The sequence below is a fragment of the Curcuma longa genome, chromosome 8 (genome assembly GCF_044706935.1).
Source record: "Curcuma longa cultivar G26 ecotype Majalengka, Jawa Barat chromosome 8, ITB_CL_G26_1.1, whole genome shotgun sequence".
NCBI lineage: Eukaryota > Viridiplantae > Streptophyta > Magnoliopsida > Zingiberales > Zingiberaceae > Curcuma > Curcuma longa.
In genome coordinates this window covers 8,023,857-8,034,987 of record NC_133868.1, presented here as the reverse complement: position 1 = coordinate 8,034,987, position 11,131 = coordinate 8,023,857, and the positions used below count along the sequence as shown (strand labels likewise).

Genomic DNA, 11,131 nt, shown 5'->3' with positions numbered 1-11,131 from the left:
GCGAGCCGAGTGGCCGAGACGATTGAGGTCGGACTGGCCGAGAGCGGGGCCAAATGGCCGAGATGGTTGAGTGACATTGAGGTTAGGCCGAGTGATGTTGAGGCGAAACCGAGTAATGGAGGTCGAGCCGAGTAACATTGTGGTTGGGGCGACCAAATTGGAGTTGATTGTTGACCTCTTGACTAACTACATCAGCTTGCTTCTTGATTTTTTTTTTTTTGCTATGTAAGGTCAATAAAGATCCACCGTATCAATAATAAATAAATAATGAATAACAATTATTTTGAATTGACCATTTGAAAATTTTCCAGCACGTGAAGTCTCTTAGACGATAAGGACTCGACTCCAAACTGCCATTAGATAAACAGAGTGTGGAAGAGATGATAAGATTGACTTGTGAACTAACTACTAATGTCAGTGTAGATGTGCCTGCTGAAGTTAGTGTAGATGTGCCTGCTGAGATGTGCCTGCTCTTGCTTCGTTTCTTCATTTTCATTTATACGGACCACAATTAATAATTAAACCACCGTACAATTCTGTCCATAAATAATATCCATCCATAAGGTCAATGCTATGCGCTATTGTAGGCCTTACAGCACATAGCATTAGTAAGCTCTCACCGTCTGCCAGCCCAATCCGTTCGCTACTCAATGGCTTTGACCCTTCTCCTCGTCCTCCGCCTCCTTCTCACTCTCGTCTCGGCCGCCGGTCACCCGCTTGATCCCTTGACTGCCGCTGAACTTACCAGAGCCATCAACCTGATCCGCGCTTCCCCCCTCAACTCCTCCGCCTCCCTCGCCTTCCACTACGTCGGCCTCGACGAGCCGCCCAAGCCCGCCGTCCTCGCGTGGCCCCGCTCCGCCCCGCCTCGTCGGGCCTTCGTCATCGCCCGCGCCGGCGGCGCCACCCACGAGCTCCACGTCGACCTCTACAGCGACGGCGGCGGCCGCATCCTCTCCGATACGGTCTATCGCGGCGCCGGCTTCCCCACCTTCACCATCGATGAGCAGGTGGCGGCCTCCGCCCTGCCGTTCCAGTACCCGCCGTTCGAGGCGTCGGTGGCGCGGCGGGGGATCCCTCTGTCCGACGTTGTGTGCTCGACCTTCTCGATTGGGTGGTTCGGCGGCGAGGAGAGGTGGGCGGGGCGGAGGGTGATCGTGGTGCAGTGCTTCGTGGCGGCGGGGACTGCGAACTTCTACGCGAGGCCACTGGAGGGGGTGACGGTGGTGGTGGACCTTGACGCGATGGAGATCGTGGAGTACGAGGATAGAGAGGTGCTGCCGGTGCCGACGGCGGAGGGGACGGAGTACCGGGCGGCAGAACAGAGACCGCCATTCGGGCCGGAGACGAAGCCGGGAGCTGTGGTGCAACCGGAGGGAAGGGGATTCGAAGTCGACGGCCTCATGATAAGGTATTCGATTCATCAAGAAATGACTCCTAAATAATTTTGTGGTTGACTTGTAAAGAACTCCGAGATACTTCCAAGATTGATGCTGCCGTTGACTGACCATAAACTGGAATCAAGGTTTTTGGCTCAAGTTTACAGTAAATTTGCAGGTGGACGCACTGGGAATTACACCTGAGCTTCGACGCTCGCGCTGGCGCCGTCATTTCTTTAGCGTCCGTTAAAGATTCCGACAAGGGTATATTCCGGCTCGTCCTCTACCGCGGCCACGTCTCCGAGCTCTTCGTGCCGTACATGGACCCGTCGGCAGATTGGTATTTCAAGACCTTCTTCGACGAAGGCGAGTTCGGCTTAGGCCTTCTCGCAGCTCCGCTGGAGCCCTTCACCGACTGCCCGGCCAACGCCGTGTTCATGGACGCGGACGTCGCCGGCGGCGATGGATCGCCCGTGAGGATCCACAATGCGATGTGCGTGTTCGAGCGCTACGCCGGCGACGTCGCGTGGAGGCACACGGAATTTGGGTTCCCCGGCGAAGGGGTAATCGATTAATAAATTTGATTGTATTGGTGAACGATCACATAATATATTTCGAGTTGATGTAGATAACAGAGGTGAGCTTGGTGGTGAGGTCGGTGGCGGCGGTTGGCAACTACGACTACGTGATTGACTGGGAATTCAAAACCACCGGATCGATCAAAATTGTGGTAAAATAAACGCACGCTTTCATCCTAATTCCAACTAGTAGTTTCCAAATCCGACTATTAAATTCAATCCAATATTGAGCAGGTAGCACTGAACGGAATCCTAGAAGTGAAAGCCGCATCCTACGTTCATGCCGACGAACTCTCCGGCGACGCACACGGCTCGCTCATAGCCCGCAATACTCTCGGCGTCTACCACGACCACTTCCTCACCTTCCGGCTCGACCTCGACGTCGACGGCCCCAACAACTCGTTCGTGAAGTCCCGTCTGAGGCCACAGCGGGCGGCCGCCGGGCCGAGGAGGAGCTACTGGACGGTGGAGAAGGAGACGGCGAGGAGGGAGACGGATGCCCGCGTGGAGCTCGACGCGACGGAACTGTTGGTGGTGAACCCGAACAGGAGGACGAGGATAGGCAATGAGGTCGGGTACAAGATTGTTAGCCACGGCGGCACGGCGACGTCGCTGCTCGACGACGACGATTACCCGCAGCGGCGGGCGAGCTACACGAAGAGGCAGGTGTGGGTGACGGCGTACGATGAGGCGGAGAAGTGGGCGGCGGGTCTCTATGCGGACCAGAGCACAGGGGACGACAACTTGGCGGCGTGGAGTCAAAGGTATTCTTTCTATTAAAAGAAACATATCCTGCATCTCACTGTATGAAAATTTCTAAAATTTTCTAAATAAAGCAGGAATCGCGAAATCGAGAACAAAGACATAGTGTTGTGGTACACGGTGGGGATTCATCACGTGCCGTGCCAAGAAGACTTCCCGGTGATGCCCGCGGTGACCGGCGGCTTCGAGCTTCGGCCCACCAACTTCTTCGACAGCAATCCATTGATCAGAACGAGGCGCAACAAGCAGGCGACTTGGCCCAATTGCTCTCGCATTAATTAGTAGTAGAGGAAGACCGAGTGCTTTGAGATTGGCGATCATCTCCATCATTTGAATTAGTTTTATTATATATATCCCGTGTCATATTTAAAACATTAGATTGTGAAAAAGTAATGTGTTTGGGACCAAAGATCAGCTAAAGTTTGCAGTCCATTCTACGCTACAAGGTATAAGTTGTCAGTGTGTGCCCTGCCAAGATACTTTTATATATTTATGGATAATTATTTTATAAAAATAAATATTTATTATTAATTATTTATTTTTCTATACGTATGTAATTAATAATAAAGTTCTACGAATTAATGGTTATATTAATCTGTAAATAGTTCTTAATTGGATAAATATCTAGAGGGGACATAGATATTTAGATCAACGTTGAGTATAACTAAGTCGCGATACATTGAGGGATGAAAATCTAAGTTGTACTTGAGGTGCCTTAAGTTTAGAAGTACACTGGACACGATTCGCTTGAGAAAAGATCACATATTAAGCATCATTAGTCATTCCGCTTATGAACTAATGTAATTGATCTTTTGACTTGAGATCTTCATTTATTTTTATGCGTAGAGTCATGTATTTTGATGTTGTTAAAAGTAGTCTTTAATTAGATTATGATTCATACGGGTGTTGAGTGTATGACAAAGCATATAGAGAATAGTGTTGAATCAATATAGAATTCATCGATTGCTTTATTGGATTAGGGAGTTAACATAGCCGCTTGATAAAGATATTAGTGATTCGAAATCTATAACCATAGGGGAATGATTTTATCATTCAAGAAGCTATTATATCTTGGAAATCATATAAAACAATTAATTGTGATGATGTATAGTGCACTGAATTAATTGGGATGTAGTCTAGATGAAAAGATTAAATTACACAGTAATTAGTTCATAGTGATTTATAGTTTATGACTAATATTTTATCACGTTGGATAACTAAAAATTGTTACTAGATAGTCACTTTAGTCTGTGTATGTATTTACACTGTCTTCGTGTATAAAATCTAAAGGGTCGTACAGAGACATGAATAATATCTATAATCAATTATTTTAATGGATATTAAAATTAATCAATTATTTATGAATAAAAAATAATTAGATTATTAATTAATTTTAAAATATTAGAAGTTAGAACGGATAAAGATAAAATATGATTTTATTTAATCCAAAGACGAATTTGGATAGCCACAATTATGATGATTTTTGAAGAATTAATGAAGAGTCGTAATTCTTCATCTTCTTGGAAAATTATTGGAGTCCAAAAACTTTTCATCTTCCTTGTATTGATGGAGACTCTTCATCTTCTTTATATTAATGGAGGCTCTACATCTTTCTCTTGAAGACTATAAATAGTCACCATTGGAAGATAAAGAAGAACAAAAATATATAGCTCTCTTTTTACTTCCCTTTCTTCTATCAAAAGAGATCCATAGTGTTTTCAAAAAGTTTTATCGATCCAAGAGACTAGCACCTAGCGGATTATGTCTAGTTCGTAATCTAGTGCATGTGGATACTACTAGAAGAGTTACATATGGGGCTTTTATTTATTTGTGATATCGTTCACCATCCTTAAGAAGTATAAAATATATTCTTTATTTTATATCATTTTATTTAAATTTATATATATCACGAAAATCTATATTAATTAAAAATATATATATTGTGTTGCGCTTTCCATACTTAAATATTAGTGCCTAAGAAAAGACCTAGAGAGCAATTAAAGAGCACAAAATACTGTCACCTCCTTGTTGTTTGGTGAAGCAGCAACATGAGTGAAGTTGGGTACCAAGTCGAGTAGGGTCATGTACCTTAGCCAGCTCAAACAAGATCGACTATCTCATGTTCACTAGTCTTTGCTATCATAGGAAAAGCCTGGTTGCAGTTGGTCGGTCGGTCGGTCGATCATAGATGATTAAGTGATTAATTGAAAAAAAGATTAAATTTAAATAAACAATTGTTGCTTAATTTTCCATTGTTCATAAAAGATTACCAAAAGCATTATTTTTTCCCCAAAGATATATTAAAAATATAATTAAAGCATTAAAGCTAACTTAATTCTAACTTAACCCAAAATTTAAGGCATGATTTACGCTGAACGCGTTAATCCAGAAGGTTCCTTTGCCAAGCGACAGTTACATGACCTTTCATCTTCTATTATTAGCGCATTAAAATACTTTTATTATCAATAAGACCTTAATAAATTAGCGGCTTTAGATCCCACAGCCTTTTCTCGTTCTTCCACTGATAAAGGGCGCAAGCAAGCAAGCAAGAAGCAAAGCGCAGGAGTTAGGAGAGGAGCTTTTAGACTCGTTAGTTTTCGCTGCTCTGTTCTGTGGACATGGAGAGGAAGGCCACGGCGGTGGCGATGGCGTTGGTCGCATGGTTGCTGGCTGCCGGCGTGGGGTCGTCGGAGGGCGCAGTGTACAAGGTGGGAGATTCCGCGGGGTGGACTATCATGGGAAGCCCTAACTACACTGCTTGGGCCTCAGACAAGAACTTCCAAGTGGGAGACGTTATCCGTGAGTCCTCTTCCTCCTCCTCCTTTTCCCCTCTTTCCTTTTTATAGATATTAGATCAAAAAGATTTTTTTTTTTCTTTAAGCTTCTGCTTATTTTTTCACTTTTATGGCGATGATCTACTGGCCTTTTTCTCTGGGAGCAAAGCAAGCTTGAATCTCCAAGGCAACTCATAGATTCCAGCTTTATTTCTTTTCATCTTCGCATTTGTTTTGGCAGTGTTCACCTACAACAAGAACTTTCACAATGTGATGGAGGTGAGCAAGACGGAGTACAGTTCATGCAACGCATCATCAACTCCCATTGCCACCTACAACTCCGGCAATGACTCCATCACGATCAAGAGCAAGGGCCACCACTACTTCTTCTGTGGAATCCCCGGCCACTGCGCCCTCGGCCAGCGGGTGGACATCAAAGTCTCAGGGCCATCCTCCTCTGCTGCCCCTTCCATCTCCCCTACTGCATCTTCTCCTTTGGTCTCCCCGTCGGGTTCTCCGACATCCAGCGGCGCCAGCGGAGGCATCTCCACTCCGGCAAGCGCCCCGAAGCCTAGCTCAGGCGCAAGACTTGCTCCCGAGGTCCTCGCTGTCATTGTCGCTGTGTTTTTCTTCGCCACTATTTCTGCACCTGCTGGCCTGCAGCATTATTAGTTAAACCCGAAGAGTTCTTATGGTGACGATTGTGGTCATTTTGAGGGGCTAAATGGTAGACCATCTTCCATTTCGATTCACGTTGTTTGAGTGTTATTTGAAATTTGGTTTGCAGACGTTTGAGAATCCTTAGTCATGTGGCTGTGATGGTTTCCTATTTCGTATACTGCAGCTACATTTCGGTCTGTGTTCAATACTAATAAATGCTCGTGCTCGTCCCTAACTGACCTTCCAACAATACTAATAAACTCACGCCTTCTTCGAACCATGCAACCCTTTCTGAAACACCAAGATGCTGCTGCGTCTTTTGACTCCAACTCACTGTCCACTGGCCGCTGCTCTTTCTGCTCTTTGCCGTAGAAAGCGATGGTCCATTTCGTGGAGCCGCCTCCACCAGTTCCACTGTGTGTCTGCACGGACGTTTGCTTCGCATGTGCCACTCGCAGTGCGGAGAAAGGGAGGAGTCTTTGGCGTGAAAGCATCAATGCTGTTGCCAGCTGAAAATTAATTTAAAAAGCTCCAGCAGCTTTTGGTTCATGGGATAAACTATTGCTATATTTGATGAACATATCTATTCATTTCTAATGAACCTTGATACCCTGATTCTTAGGATCTAAGATAGTGGCAAATTAGATAGGCGAATTGAGCATATCTAAGGGCAACGTATTTACAATCCTTCCCTTACAGAGAACCAGTTCTGATACGCTTGTTTCACTTCAAAGAACACGTATATTACAGGCAAGATAACTTCAAATGGATGAGAGAAAGCATGCTGAGTTCATCCATCAACAACACCAACTGTCTACGGTCACTGGAGAATTGGAATTGAAAATGTTGCATTAGAATTCAGATGTTTAAGGTATTAATGACACCAATTAGAAGATATGTATACCTGGAGGTAGCAATCTTGATGAATGACCTTCTGGGTGCTTGGATTAACCGTCACTGTGCATGAAACTTTACCCTGAGAAAATGTAAAGAACAAGAAGTGACTCAATGCTACTTGACATTAGTTGGCATTTAACATTTGTAGACATTAAGACTGATGGAATGAGGATAGTCGTTGAGAACGAGATCGCTGTTCTCAAACTGCTACAACACGATGGAATGAAAGCGAATCCTTTTGGGGTCAAAAGTCTAAAACATTAGATCATGTTGAATTGCAAGTGAGTAGAGGCACAAGGAATCCTTTTCACAGCAACAAAACATTCAGTTGCATATCGTCTCAAGCATTTGAGCCTGTTGGAGTGAAGGTCAGCAGAAGCACCAAAACATTTAGTTGGGAAATCGAATCACATATGATGTTCGGGGACTAAGGAATCAAATATCTGATGATATTGAGTTGAGAGAGTGTAGAGGGCACAAGGAATCCTCAAGGCAACAAACATTAGTCGCAATTATACAAACATTTGATTGTATGGAATTGAACTTGAGTATAGGTGCAAGGAAATCTTTCCCATTTTTGATTTCTCAACTTCTTATGTTTAGCTTAACCAAGCTCTTCTTGATTGTCTTCTAACAAATAACAAGAGGAATTGGATCTCAATAGGTCTTATAGGAACAATAATTCCGTAGAAGAAACCGGCAAAAAAACATAACGTTCAAGGTGCTGAAAAGGAAACAAGATCGAGCCTTAGCAAAATTTACCTCGACGGGGACATTGAAGAAGAAGAGCCGCATCCTGCCCTTAACCTCGGTTATTGTGGCCAAAGGCAACGATCCCCGAGCAAGGTCCTCGACCAAATAGATGGCGTCACTCCACACCCGGATCCCGTCGAGCTTGAGCTTGGCATGGATGTACGAAACCCCCCGAGCCCTAATATGGCCGCCGCTTGAAGTGACAAAGCCAAGCTGCCTTCCTCGGTACCCTAGGGAGACCACGATGGAGCGGTAATTGAGGGCGAAGAAGGCCGGGTTGCGGATTCTGATCTCAACGCCCATGGAGATGCATATAGAGGCGTCGGGTGTGACGTTCACACGGATGTCATCTAGATCGAGGCGGGCTACAGTGAGATCGGGCTCGGAGGGCCAGAGGAAGAAGGCAGCGGATAGAAGGAGGAGGAGGAAGAAGGCAAGGGAGAGGATAGTAGAAGAGGAAACGAGCGAACCAAGACACCGAAAGCACCCACAGCATCGGGGACGCCGGCGGCGGCGGCTGGGATAGACGGGCAGCAGGACGTACGCCTGGGGTTCCGGGAAGTAGGGATCCTGGAAAACGGCGACGGAGGAGGTCGCGGCTGGGACGCCGTAGCATGTCTGCGCCGACGACGGTAGAGGAGGAGGCGGCTGTGGGAGGAGTGGCGCCGCCGGCTCGCCTGTTTTCTCGGTGAACGTCATCGTGTGTTAACTTCGACCTCTCTGTCTCTCTCTCTCTCTTGCCTTCTCTTCGCCTCCGATTCCTTGTGTCTTTGTATTCAAAGCAGAGAGTTTTGGAGATTGGGACTAGAACGTCGCCCAATTGGATTCTGTTCCTTCGCCGCGAATAAAATCCAACCGAGCAAGTCGCTCTGGATTTCGTTCATTTGGATATTGAACCACAAGATAGGTTCAGTAAAATCTAAGGGGACGTATGATTTGGAATTTTTTTTTTATTTTTTTATTTAGTTTTTAAAAAATAAAAAATACATTTAATATGATATACTATTTTTATTTAAAAATAAAAAATATATTTTATTTGTTAATATAAAAAATTATAAATAAAATATATTTTTTTAATAAAAAGATCATTTTATTTATAGAAAAAGAAAAATCTTACTTGAAGAGCAACAAAGAATTCAAAAATAAATATTATTGTTCCTCAAACTCATACTCAACAAACATCTTCAAAATAAAAGCATAATCGACACACAACACATAAGACATATGTACGTAGAAATTTAAAACATAATAAGTAAATTGAAATTCATTTCAAAACCTTGGTATGCAAGACATATGTTGTCTATACAAATTCAAATCAAGCTTAGCATATTTGGTATAAACCCAAGTACATAACAAAATTCAATTTCAAAACAAACCTCAAAAACAAAAACAACCAATCTCGGACATTGTTCCGTAGCTCCTCCACCGCCTTCCTTAGCGCCACGTTCTCCGCCTGCATGGACTCCAACTCTCTCCTCACCGACGAACTTCACTCCGACGATTTGATGTCCTGTTCTTCGTTGGTACGACCACTTGCGCTCTCGTGCTCGATCGAGATCTTGCTCACCACTAGGAGCGGCAATTTGCTAAGCGAAATGTTGCCAGTTGTTCTTCCGTCGATCGCGGCACGGAGCTCTGATGATATTGTTCGTCGATCGCGATGCGGAACTCTGACGATATTGTCAGCCCCCACTTGAACTTGAGGGTTGTATGAGTCTGTATTGGGAGAATGGTGCTCGTAGTGACTTTATACCTGGAGACGAGTCAATGAATCTCCTCCGCGACGTCGTCTCTGGAGAAAAAATTGTTCGATTTCTTCTCAAAGTGATTCTCCGCAATCGGTGCCTTGAATCCATCGTCGTTCGAGCTTGGCTTTGCTAGGATGGCGGCGGCTGTCGCAGAAGTGACGGTCTTTTTGATAGCAAAGTCCCTAATCTAAGGTTTGAAGCGCAACGAGAAGATTGGGTCAGCTCCTCCGAGGCAAGCGAGGAGGCCGAACTCGACGGCCATGGAAAAGGAGGCTCCTTTATCAAGGGAGCCGAGGGCGCTAAGGCTGGTCTTGAGGACGAGGGCGAAGGGGGCAGAAGGTTCGTTGGGGCAATAGGAGAGGCGGAGGGAGGGACCGGAGGCGAAGGCTTTCACGCCCCAAGAGACAGTCGTCCGAAAAATTTTGATAGCATCTCCCCTGTAATAATTCAACTTACCTGAATACATAGGGTCTACCCGGCCACTCAACCATACAGTACATGAAGAAAATACTAAATTATCTAACTAAAGGTCACACAACCACAAACCAATCTAACACATGCAAGTAAAATAGCTTACCACGATAACATACCAAAGATGTATCACCACGAAAAGCGGCAACAATTATACGAAACACCTCAGAATATACTAAACTCTACAAGTCTACAAAATCAGAAACCACGCAAGTGGAAGTATAACAAATCCATATACACGGGTACAAATCACATCATTTAAATACTTCTCCAGCTGTGAGATGACATGGTCGGCAGATCTCCTCTATCATTAGCAGAAATTTTCTATCTACTACCTGGAGAGATAGAAAATCTCAGGGTCTGAGTGGTGAGTACAAAATACTCAGTGGATAATCAAGATAGACAGTGCATGGTCAAGAAGATACAAGATAAACAAGTGGATACAAGAAATTAGTTAGTGATCAGCATTAATAGTGAAAAAATTATTATAATTCATAAGCATGACATGAGTGATAATGACACACAAATGCATCAACCAAGTATACAACCAAATGCAGTATCTCTATATGGTCCATTACCTATATAATGCACATAATACAAGCATATGCATGAATGCAACCGTTACACTCGTCCCAGTCACGTATATATGACGCTGGGGGTGTCTGACATCACACTGCCATAATTCCAGCCCTACAACAAAGTAGTCTGGTGACAAAAATAATAGGTAGTCATGTATAACTACTATAATGCACATAATGCAAGCATATGCATGATGCAACTGTCACACTCGTCCCAGTCACGTATATATGACGTTGAGGGTGTCCGACATCACACTGTCATCAATCCAGCCCTACAACAAAGTAGTCTGGTGACAAAACAATAGGTCTTAATTGCTAAATAACAAAAGGTTCATACAAGTAGTAATGTAGAGATTCATAAGGTCAACCGAATTAAGGACAAGCAAGAGATAATCATGAGTATAACTAAGGTATCTAATTCACAATAACAAAAAAATAACATGCACTAGGAAAGAATTGAACCTATATTGACCAAATACAGGGATTACCTAGAAAATGATTTAGTCAACTCTTTGCCTTCATTTTTAGCAA

General features: G+C 44.2%; 3 protein-coding genes and 1 pseudogene across 3 annotated transcripts; 2 read left to right on the top strand and 2 right to left on the bottom strand.

Annotated features, from left to right (window-relative positions):
- Positions 1-627: 627 nt before the first annotated feature.
- On the top strand, positions 628-3,153 carry LOC141833313 (amine oxidase [copper-containing] alpha 3, peroxisomal-like). Its single transcript, XM_074720722.1, has 5 exons — positions 628-1,411; positions 1,558-1,942; positions 2,008-2,109; positions 2,192-2,721; positions 2,797-3,153. Exons 1-5 carry the CDS (start codon positions 651-653, stop codon positions 2,999-3,001), a joined length of 1,983 nt encoding a protein of 660 aa, XP_074576823.1. The 5' UTR covers positions 628-650; the 3' UTR covers positions 3,002-3,153.
- Positions 3,154-5,251: 2,098 nt separating this feature from the next.
- Positions 5,252-6,342, top strand: LOC141833671 (mavicyanin-like). The gene is made up of 2 exons (XM_074721157.1): positions 5,252-5,518; positions 5,735-6,342. Exons 1-2 carry the CDS (start codon positions 5,338-5,340, stop codon positions 6,163-6,165), a joined length of 612 nt encoding a protein of 203 aa, XP_074577258.1. The 5' UTR covers positions 5,252-5,337; the 3' UTR covers positions 6,166-6,342.
- A 341-nt stretch (positions 6,343-6,683) lies between these two features.
- Positions 6,684-8,619, bottom strand: LOC141833609 (uncharacterized). The gene is made up of 3 exons (XM_074721092.1): positions 7,813-8,619; positions 7,058-7,129; positions 6,684-6,976 (listed from the first exon to the last, which is right to left on the bottom strand). Exons 1-3 carry the CDS (start codon positions 8,500-8,502, stop codon positions 6,974-6,976), a joined length of 765 nt encoding a protein of 254 aa, XP_074577193.1. The 5' UTR covers positions 8,503-8,619; the 3' UTR covers positions 6,684-6,973.
- Positions 8,620-9,072: 453 nt separating this feature from the next.
- LOC141833975 (uncharacterized) lies at positions 9,073-10,017 on the bottom strand (annotated as a pseudogene).
- Between the last annotated feature and the right edge of the window lie 1,114 nt (positions 10,018-11,131).

Coding starts and splice junctions, on each gene's coding strand:
- LOC141833313 (XM_074720722.1), top strand. CDS start 651: ATGGCTTTGACCCTTCTCCTCGTCCTCCGCCTCCTTCTCACTCTCGTC. Junction 1,943..2,007: donor TTGGGTTCCCCGGCGAAGGG/GTAATCGATTAA, acceptor GAGTTGATGTAG/ATAACAGAGGTGAGCTTGGT. Junction 2,110..2,191: donor CCGGATCGATCAAAATTGTG/GTAAAATAAACG, acceptor AATATTGAGCAG/GTAGCACTGAACGGAATCCT.
- LOC141833671 (XM_074721157.1), top strand. CDS start 5,338: ATGGAGAGGAAGGCCACGGCGGTGGCGATGGCGTTGGTCGCATGGTTG. Junction 5,519..5,734: donor CCAAGTGGGAGACGTTATCC/GTGAGTCCTCTT, acceptor TTGTTTTGGCAG/TGTTCACCTACAACAAGAAC.
- LOC141833609 (XM_074721092.1), bottom strand. CDS start 8,502: ATGACGTTCACCGAGAAAACAGGCGAGCCGGCGGCGCCACTCCTCCCA. Junction 7,130..7,812: donor TCTTCAATGTCCCCGTCGAG/GTAAATTTTGCT, acceptor ACATTTTCTCAG/GGTAAAGTTTCATGCACAGT.